Source organism: Citrus clementina, unplaced genomic scaffold (assembly GCF_000493195.1).
Source record: "Citrus clementina cultivar Clemenules unplaced genomic scaffold, Citrus_clementina_v1.0 scaffold_3, whole genome shotgun sequence".
Lineage (NCBI taxonomy): Eukaryota > Viridiplantae > Streptophyta > Magnoliopsida > Sapindales > Rutaceae > Citrus > Citrus x clementina.
This window is the reverse complement of record NW_006262339.1, coordinates 34,286,823-34,297,113: the sequence shown is the minus strand read 5'-3', so window position 1 is coordinate 34,297,113 and position 10,291 is coordinate 34,286,823. Positions and strand designations below refer to the sequence as shown.

The 10,291-nt window shown below is 35.8% G+C and overlaps 2 protein-coding genes across 4 annotated transcripts; one reads left to right on the top strand and one right to left on the bottom strand.

Moving 5' to 3' along the window:
• The first annotated feature begins 740 nt into the window (after positions 1-740).
• On the top strand, positions 741-4,939 carry LOC18047381. Its single transcript, XM_006442583.2, has 3 exons — positions 741-1,049; positions 1,396-3,363; positions 4,141-4,939. Exons 2-3 carry the CDS (start codon positions 1,786-1,788, stop codon positions 4,516-4,518), a joined length of 1,956 nt encoding a protein of 651 aa, XP_006442646.1. The 5' UTR covers positions 741-1,049; positions 1,396-1,785; the 3' UTR covers positions 4,519-4,939.
• Positions 4,940-5,217: 278 nt separating this feature from the next.
• On the bottom strand, positions 5,218-9,934 carry LOC18047380. 3 transcript variants are annotated; one of them, XM_006442581.2, is made up of 10 exons: positions 9,783-9,934; positions 9,455-9,506; positions 8,706-9,220; positions 7,648-8,039; positions 7,246-7,495; positions 6,974-7,139; positions 6,769-6,871; positions 6,406-6,537; positions 5,824-6,039; positions 5,218-5,723 (listed from the first exon to the last, which is right to left on the bottom strand). In XM_006442581.2, exons 3-10 carry the CDS (start codon positions 8,938-8,940, stop codon positions 5,445-5,447), a joined length of 1,773 nt encoding a protein of 590 aa, XP_006442644.1. In that variant the 5' UTR covers positions 8,941-9,220; positions 9,455-9,506; positions 9,783-9,934; the 3' UTR covers positions 5,218-5,444. The 3 variants fall into 3 exon arrangements, with proteins under 3 accessions (XP_006442644.1, XP_006442643.1, XP_024044640.1); XM_006442580.2 differs by having other exon boundaries at positions 7,648-8,021; XM_024188872.1 differs by lacking the exon at positions 9,455-9,506.
• Positions 9,935-10,291: the final 357 nt, after the last annotated feature.

Genomic DNA, 10,291 nt, shown 5'->3' with positions numbered 1-10,291 from the left:
AATATACCCTCATTACCCAATTTCTCTATTTAAATTTTTGTCAAATTTTCTCTTCAAACCAAATAAATATAATTCATTACTCAATAATAAAAATAAATAAAATTGGTTATTAATGCCATAAGAATAACAATTCTCCACATGTCAATCATTAAACTTATATAATCAAAAAAATAAAAAAAAAGTAATCATGCTTGAATAATGGATTAATAACTAATTTTATTTATTTTTATTATTGAGTAATGGATTAAATTTATTTGGTTTGAAGAGAAAATTTGACAAAAATTTAAATAGAGAAATTGGGTAATGAGGGTTTATTCATAATTTTATTAAAAATATATGAACAAATTGGATAATTAACAAATACTTTTTTATGTGCTAAAAAAGTATAACGGTAATTACATGTTAAAATTATAAATTTTGTTAAAAGAAACATTTTCGTTAGTCAATGGGAGTGCGGATGTCTTTTTCGAAATATTAAGAAATTTTTTGTCCCTTTATCTAAACGTTGGAGGCGTGTAAGTCCTTTTTTCAAAAAATAAAAAACACATTTACATCCTACAATTCAAACCCATATGAATAATGAAAATAAGAGAGAGTTTCCATTTTCCAAAAACTAACCAACACGATGGCAAAAATGTAATGTAATCCTCCTCCAGGGGCAAAATCATAATCTCGCTCTACAATGGCATGATACCGAAGTTTTATTATTTTTTGGGGGGAAAAAAAAGAAAAAGAAAAGTGAAGAGACGCAACGCGAAAATGTACAGACGCAGATAGAGAAAGAGGGAGACAGATCTGAGTTAAAAGAACGAGTCAGGAACTGAGTCGAGTCAGCTGTCAGTACAAGTAGTAAAGTTTAATAGAAGATAGTGACCGTCGGATCGCGTCTTCCAAATCTGTACCAGCCGTCCGATTACATTTTTCTCTTATACCTCTTATTTTGCTTTCTTGTTTTTTTAACTCGAATTTTGTGAAGCGGAATCTCAAAAGAAGTTGAGAGCTTTTGAGCAAGAAGAAGAAGAAACCAAATCGATCGCCTCGAAATTCAGGTATTTTTCTTTTCTTGTTCTCCACAGTGATTTGTCGGTTTGGTTCCCGAGAAAATGGAGAGGACAATCTTTTTTTATTTTTTTAAGAAAAATGTGAAAATTTATTTAAAGTTGAGTTCTTTTGTTAGGTTCATTTAAGTACTGAAGTAAAGAATTTTTTTTTTTTTTGGGTAAAATGATTGACAGATGTGAAATTTTGAATGGTAATAATTTGCTTTATTTATATTCTTTGACAACTGTAAATAGAATTTTGAATCTAAGTTAGGTTTTTTTTTTTAAAGGTAATTCTGTTATTGATTTGGACTTTTTTTTTAAAAGCAAAATTATCTTATTTTTGTTTGTGCAGATTTGGGCTCTATAGAAGCTGAACTGCAGTCTATGGAGCTCAAGGGGAGGAAGTTGAAGCTTGATACAGTGTTGGGAGCTGAGAAAAATGGAGGACATTTTGGGAATTCTGTATGAGATAAGGCATTCTTAGCTCTTTTGTTGGACTAGTTTGAATCTGAATTTCGAAGGTTGTTGATTTTTGTTTTGAGTGGGTGGGAATTCTGAATATTTTATGGTTTAGAAACCTAATCTTGGCAGCCTTCATAGGGACATCGAAGATAAAGATACAAGTAGATTTAGTCAGATTTTGGCTTGTTAGCTTTAGCTTTTGTACCAAATATGGGACAAATTATAGCTTAGAAGCATAACTAGAAAGAGTAAGAGAAACTAAAGGAAATAAAAACAATTGATGGAAGATTTTGCCAAATATGCCCATAGTCCAGTTCATTTGGCAGTTGCACGTCGTGACTATGCTGCCCTGAGGCGCATTATTGCAACTCTCCCTCGGCTTTCCAAGGCTGGGGAGGTTAATACCGAAGATGAGTCTCTTGCTGCTGAGCTCCAAGCAGATGCTGTCTCAGCTGTCATTGATCGCCGTGATGTTCCTGGCCGTGAGACCCCTTTGCACCTTGCTGTTAGGCTGAGAGACCCAATTTCTGCAGAGATTTTGATGGCAGCAGGAGCAGATTGGAGCCTCCAGAACGAGAATGGTTGGAGTGCTTTGCAAGAAGCTGTTTGCACAAGGGAGGAGTCAATTGCTATGATTATTGCAAGACATTACCAACCCCTTGCCTGGGCAAAATGGTGTCGCAGACTTCCACGAATTGTTGCCTCAGCAGCTCGTATACGTGACTTCTACATGGAGATAACTTTTCATTTTGAGAGCTCAGTCATTCCATTTATTGGGCGTATTGCCCCATCTGATACTTACCGCATATGGAAACGTGGGTCGAATCTCCGTGCGGATATGACCCTTGCTGGGTTTGATGGCTTTCGCATTCAACGGTCGGACCAGACATTTCTCTTTTTGGGAGAGGGCTATACATCAGAAGATGGCAATGTGTCCTTGTCACCTGGTTCTTTGATTGTTCTTTCTCATAAGGAGAAAGAAGTTACAAATGCATTGGAAGGGGCTGGTGCTCCACCAACAGAAGCTGAAGTTGCCCATGAGGTGGCTTTGATGTCTCAAACTAACATGTATCGGCCCGGCATTGATGTCACTCAGGCTGAGCTTGTTCCCCATTTGAATTGGAGGCGACAAGAGAGGACTGAGATGGTTGGAAACTGGAAAGCCAAAGTTTACGATATGCTCCATGTGATGGTCAGTGTGAAGTCTAGGCGGGTTCCTGGTGCTATGACTGATGAGGAACTTTTTGCTGTGGAAGATGAAGACAAGTTGGCAAATGGTGGTGACAATGATGAGTATGATGATGTATTGACGGCTGAGGAAAGATTGCAATTAGATTCTGCTCTTCGTATGGGAAACTCAGATGGTCTTTGTGATGACGACGAAAATGGGGTCCTTAGCTGTCAAGAAAATGGTTCAGGAGTTTCCTATGAAAATGGTGAGGCTAATAGTGCTGTTAAGGAGAAGAAGAGTTGGTTTGGTTGGAACAAGAAAGGCACGAAGAATAACGTTGAAGACGCTGAAGATTCAAAAATTTTGAAGAAATTCTCAAAGTTGGCTCCAGAAGGTAGCAACCAGAAATCCTCATCTGAATATCCTAGGGAGGATGTGATTGATGCTAAGAAGGGAAAGGATAAAAGTAGCAAGAAGAAAAAGAAGAAAGGGCCTGTTAGCGAGTCTAAGTCTGAGAGTGAGTACAAAAAGGGTTTGAGACCTGTCCTATGGTTGACACCTGACTTCCCTCTAAAGACGGATGAGCTTCTGCCTTTGCTGGACATATTAGCCAACAAGGTCAAGGCTATTAGGAGACTCAGGGAACTTTTGACTACTAAACTACCTTCTGGCACTTTTCCTGTCAAGGTAAATTAGATTCTTTATTGTGTGTGTTTCCATTTAAATGGTTGAATTTGCAATTTTTCTAGTTTTATATCTTTGTTTTACTCTCTGCTGCTTTTATGGTAGATAACCAGATTTTGTTTTCATCACGTACAAGTTTTATTTTAATATCAACGAATTTCGGTTTTGTTTTATTTTTTCTGGGGGGAGAAGTTGGCAAGGAAAGAATCAGCAGACACTTTTTTTTCCTCCCCCCTTTTTGGGGTTAAATTTTCTAGGAAACATAATTTCTGATTCCTATTTCATAATTCACTGAGTATTATAACAATTTTCCATTTTTTAAAAAATAGGACAAGTGATTTTCTTATAGGGCAAATTGCAGTCGAAAACAGATCAACAATCATTCATTCTTGAGGAGCCATCAAACATATTATGCATGGTAATAGAGTTACTGATTGTATAATTACTCGTAGTTGGGGCTTCCTGTACTGGTTATTTTCAATTGCTATTTTCATTGTAAGATATGCTGATTTATGTATGATCTTGGAACTGTGTGCTAAAATTGCTGCATGTATATTTTTACATATGCCATAGTTTATGGAGTTATTTTTGTCTTCATGTACTATGTAATTCCCCACTGGAAAATTTTCCATCAACCTGACATTGTCTAGATGCTTAGTGGTACTTGTAAATTTAGTTCCCAATTGACAACCATTGTTCCAAAAGAAAGTATTGCCTGCACTCTCTTGTGTGTTATAACATTTTAACATTGTGATAATATTTCATTTTTCTCTGGTCCAGGTTGCTATTCCTATTGTCCCAACTATTCGAGTTCTTGTCACCTTTACAAAATTTGAGGAGTTGCAGCCAGCAGAGGAGTTTTCGACCCCACTTTCCAGCCCAGCACATTTCCAGGATTCAAAGTCCAAGGAAACAGAAGGGTCATCATCTTGGATTTCATGGATGAGAGGAAGTCGTGGTGGGCAATCAAGTGATAGTGATAGTCACAGATATAAAGATGAGATTGATCCTTTCCTCATACCAGCAGACTATACCTGGGTTGATGCCAATGAGAAGAAACGTCGCATGAAAGCCAAGAAAGCCAAGAACAAGAAACATAAAAAACAGGCAGCAGCCAAACCAGAGGGGCATCTTGTGAGTGAAGAGATGGAAGAGTAGTCACATATAAACTCTCTGGTTACTTTTCCAAAGGTAGTGATAGCCAATGAGGCACATCAGTCGAGTGAAGATTTGGAATAATAACTGCATAGAAAATTATCTCTTGATACTTTTTTCATTTCAAGATACTCAGCTGGAGAAAGAGGAGGTAAGCCTCCTTTCTTATGCCCATCTGACGTTTATTTTTGTCTTAGGATCATGTGGGGGAGATTTACAGGCAATGTCTTAGGTGATCACTTGTGGATTAAGAGCATTATCTTCATCTGTTGTATTTCAATGTAATGTGAAACTCGAGAGGAACATAATCTTCTCACTGCTTTAATTGATTGTTTTCGTTTTTTATTTTACTTGAAATTCCTCCGAATCGTTGTATCTAAGTCGGTGATCATCAAATTTACATTTTTGTGATTTGTTATTCCTTTTTCATTGTTGCAGACAAATTCAATGTTCTTTCTTTGCTTCGTTAGGTACTGATTCTTTTTATCCGATCATTTAACTTAGTGACTGGGTTATTCAATTGACGTTATTGTACTAATGTTATTTAAGAGCTCTCATAATATGACTCTGCTCAACTTCAATGTTTTCTTTACCAATTTGATAGCAATGATTTATGTTTTGGGTGGCTAACAGGGAGCTTAAAGAGTAGATTCATTTTGCGCTACTCCAATCAATTGGTATCTTGCAAGTTTAATTTTTCGTCTCTGTATAAATTCTTGTTAATCTGGCAAATGCATTTAGATACCAACAGTTTTCCAAGAAGCATAGCACTCCTTGATGGAAGTGAACTCAAAATATTATATATTCAACTACATGTACATTAGGCCTATGTACACAAACAAAAATTGGAAAAAAATAATATGAATGCTGAGAAGCATCGACATATATATACTTGTAATCTACATAAGCTATATACCTTGCTTTTCTTTCTACCAGAATCGATCCTTGTTGACGCTCAAGTATCCGGACATTACTTTTCCTCCAGTATTCCTCATGCCATCGATAAGGAAGCACCATGTGGAACCCAAAGCACCAATAAAGAAGTCAGAATCTGTTGCCATCAAGAAATTTACGAGCGGATAGTTTGTACTGGTTTCCCTACCAAGACTTGCTTCATATATGGCCATTGTCATGTTTCCCACTTGGCGTGTCACGTTCGTGTAGTAAAAGTTCCAATGAGGGTAAAGTTTTGATTTATCAACCACTTCCTGAAGGCAAGACTAGATCTTATAAGAGAAAACTTTTGCTTCAACACATGCAAATGCTCATTAAGGGAGAAAGGGCAGGTGAAAGGTTGTGAAAACTAACCTGCATTTCAGTGGAAAGCCAAATGCTGTTGAGATGTGGAAAGTGTTTCCTAATGCGGTCTGCAAGAAGCATATATTTTTCAAATTCAACCACCTTCATTTCACATGCCTTGTCCCCCATTCTTACATGCATGCTTAGCATTGGCCTCGGAATCCATGGTCTGTGACTTGACCAAACAAAATCTTCAATATCTGATCTTGAATTGTTTGCGACTTCCTGGCAATCAGAGAGTTCATCCAGATTAAATTTTGTAGAAGATTATTCTTGGTTAGCATGCCAGAATTAAACCTTCAATTTGATCATTTCATAGAAATCCCCGAGCTCTGATTTCATTCAACAGTATTTATGAGGTTAGTGGGTAGTCTACAATGCTTATATGGGGCTCATCGTCAATTGAACGTAGATTCAATAGCAGACGAATTTTTGTACATCACTGTAACCAGGCTGTCCCCCTCATTTGTCTCATGTGGGATTGCTCTTAAAAGGAATATCTCAAATTCATACAAACTTATTTAGAATATAGGTTAGGAGGGCATCCAACTCTAAAACAGAGTTTTAGAAGACATGAGTTTTAAGACTTACAACATTTGGCCATTCTCTGGGAAGACCGGTGAGAACCATTTTTGCAGCTTCCTTTCCAAATGCAGCATGACGTGCAACGTTCAATAAGCCACATGTGTATTCAGTTAGGAATCTCATCAAGTAGCGTACAGCCTGACAAAAAATATGAACAGTTGTGAATTATGGAATGAAAAATTGAAGACACTCAAGTGAGAGAATTCACACTAAAAGGTTCCAATATTCATTTCTTCTTCTCTTACAGGAAAACAAAGTTGCTAATTCTATTGTTTCTTAAAAGGAAGGAACTTTAGGGTTGAGATTATTATCTGAGACTACATAAATGTTGAAAATAATCCTCCTATCTACATGAAGTTTAAATCACACCTGTGCTCTCCACCATCTTCGATCCATTTTGCGGTGATAAGCAATCAATGTCCCATTTATTTCTGTTGTTGGCTGCAAATAACTCCAAGGATCACCCCATACCCTTCATAGGAAAGATATTGACATCAATGAATTAAGAGATGATGGTCTCATTTGCAAGTTAACAGTATTTAGAAGTAAAATGGTTAAACGTGAAATCACTTGCCTAGGAGCTCGTCCAGCCCAAATTTGCTTTGAACTGTAATTATCTTTTGTTGTTATAATTCCTTTTTCCAATGCTTCTTTATTGTCCATAAGCTCAAATGCACGATCTCGACATTCTTGGGAAGTCTCTGGAAGGAAGTAACAGGACCAACTAGATCTTGAAGAACCTAGAAAAATAAGTCCATTTAAGAATAATTTGACAATGTAGTGAATAGCTTAATGTTGTAACGCTTGAATTAGAAATGGAAAATTCATGATTTTCCCCAATTTTACCTTTACAGCCATCATGGTCAGCCCGATTATAATAATTTGTGACAAGGACCCTTTTTTCATTGATTGCAATAGCAAGAAGGCCACACATTCCAGCAATCTGCGCACCAATACCAAAGCCGGGTAATCTCTCCCAGTCAGCTACAAGAAATCTTACATTAGGATCCCAGCAGTTTGGTGGATGCTGGTGGACCCAAATGTCCCGTTGCACTTTCCTAGTCAAGGGATAATTTTCTTCATCCGATCCGGTAATCTGCAAGAAGCACAAATATTTATAAACTACTAATTGTAAATTCAATATGGTAACGCCCGACACAAATGTAAACGTACAACATGCTGATAAAAGTATCCATAAATGTTATTATATAATGCATTGTTGTTGGACTATGAAAATTATAAACTTACCCAGGGAGGATAAACACCTTCTGATATAGGGCGATGCCGAGGAGACCCAAGTTGTTCTTTAGCTGTAGAAGCTGGATACATGTCCAGTAGCCCCTTCCTATTTGTCCAAGGAGGAAAACTCTCATTCTCAGCACGGGTATCAAGACGCATATTTATATATGCACTTAATTTGCAATTCTCTAAATGAGGGGCATTAGGCACACTGGATCGGTTTAGTCCAAATTTCAGCAAAAACTCCCTTTCTTCATGTACAGATTCCGTTAATAAAGCGCCCCAAACCAAATGCAACAAAGAAACTCTCTCGTTATCAGTTTCCATTGTACTTCGCTGTGAATTAAACCACCTCTCTGTTTCTTTCAGTTTAAGCTTGCAGTCTGTGCTTTTAACCATGTCTACGGTTCAGTAAAAGAAAATTCTTTCAAGCATCCAATTAAAGAACTACCAATATTATCACTAAGTGCTTATAAACCAAAAAATAAAATAAAATAAAATACTAAGTGCAGAATTTCTCAGTGTTCATCAAATGATAGATCCATAATCACTAGAAATCCCGGGCGTATCTTGGAAAGCAATTGTAAAGAATAATGACACATTCAATAGCATAAACATAAATTTTCAATGATCCATGTATTAAAAAAATCAGAAATCTCTTATCATTCACTAATGCAAGACGTCAATGAATTGGCTTCAACTCCAAGTAAATCAAGAAAAGAAAAGCAAGTGGATTCGATTACATACAATAAAGCATGATTTAGTGAATCTGGTCAAACCAAACTAAAGAAGTAGAAAATTAAGTGCAATTAACAAGTAACTTTTAACTTTAGTTGCTTTAAACACACTCTTAAATCATTCCCATCATTGCCCTCCCCATATACAAACCCCGGCCTAATGTTGACTGGACCAAGAGATCATTCATGAAACACTTAAAACTAATAATTCAACTTCAAAGTTCAAGGAAAATTTTTGGAACTAATCAAAATAAAATACAAGCTGATGATCATGAACCGAAATTGTACATAATATGTTGAAGAAAATTAGAAGGAAGCTTAATTACTTACTGATTGCATCTGAACTTGAATTCCATGGTGATGAAGCAGAAGAAGCCCCCATTGAAAATGAAATTCCATTAAAGTCAAAGCTACCAAAAGAAGTAAGAGCAGCAAGAAACAAAGTGGCCAGACAAACTCCACAAAGAAATCCCACAACACAAATTTGGCATGGGAACGAACTGCCCATTTGCAGAGCTCTCTGTGAAACAACTCTCTCAAGAGATTTCTGATTCATTGCCTCCATTAATTTCCTCTTTATTTTCCAAAGTCCAAAGAGTAAAGGAAGAACCTCAAATTGCTCTTAAATGTATGCCAACTAACTTACAACAATAGTCACATGAAAATACATCCAATTCCCTTTTTAAGCCTCCATGTTTAACAAATGCTTGTGAATGGACAAGACAGATTATCTAATACAAAAAATGAACAAGATTACAGAACTATCACCCTCAATTCCTTCACCATCTTTTTTTCTTTTTTATTTTATTTTCGGTGGTCCAGTACTTTTTTATTTTTCCATCCAACTGCCCAAAAAAAAAAAAAATCATAAATTTAATCAGAATTCAGTAGAAAATAATTGAAGGAAGAGATAAAAGTACAAGCTTTTTTCAGTCACACAAACTCATTTGAAAGATAAAATCAATTATTCAAAAAAAATGACAAAAGATTAGAAGATAATAAAGGAGTAAATGACATCAATTTTTAACACTAAAGCATCAGAAAACATGCAGTGAAAACAGTGGGGAGAAAAAACTTACACTTGGACGATAATGACACAAACAAGTTTAGAGATTACATGTAGAAGGACACCTGGCCAAAAATACACAAAAAATAATACAAATGATACTGTAAGATGATAAGATTCCACAAAAGGCAGCTAGCCAGAAACGTCCAAATTGGAGCTATTGGTTATGTTCTTTAATATGTCAGTTTGGTGAAAATATGATAAAAAGAAATAATGAAATGAAGAATCAACCCAATTAAACAATTAAACAAACTCAGAAAGGAAAGGAAAGGAAAGGAAAGAATAGCGAGAGGAGGTGTCAGAGATGAGAGAGAGATGAAGGAGAGCGTGGGAAGGCTAACCCATGTTCAGTTTCTCGAGAAACAAACAGACATATCATTCTCTCTGATCACACTGTTTGTTCACGGTTGTGTTGTACAGTCAACTCAGTTGCTTGGTATTTGTGTCATCATCCCAGCTTCACTTGGTGCGGTTTCCACTTGGAACATTTGTTAAACCTTTATATCTTTATTCAACCAATTATTTTATGGCTATTACAAATTTACAATGTAATTTTTAAGTAACTTTAAGTGTTGGTAACCGAATTTTAAAATTTTAAGATAGATAAGGATTAAAAAATTAATTTAAACTTAACCTATTCTCATTTTAAAAAAATAATTATCTTATACTACGACAGTTTATATAAATAATTTATACGTTTAATATTTACAAAATGAATTGGTATGTTTAACCACTCTAATATTATTTGAACTTTTTAATTTATAATTTTATGAAAAATTAGTGATCCCAATGCTTTTTCTTTCTTTTTCTGAGAAGTAGAATGGAAGATTTCAAAAAAATAATTTATCAA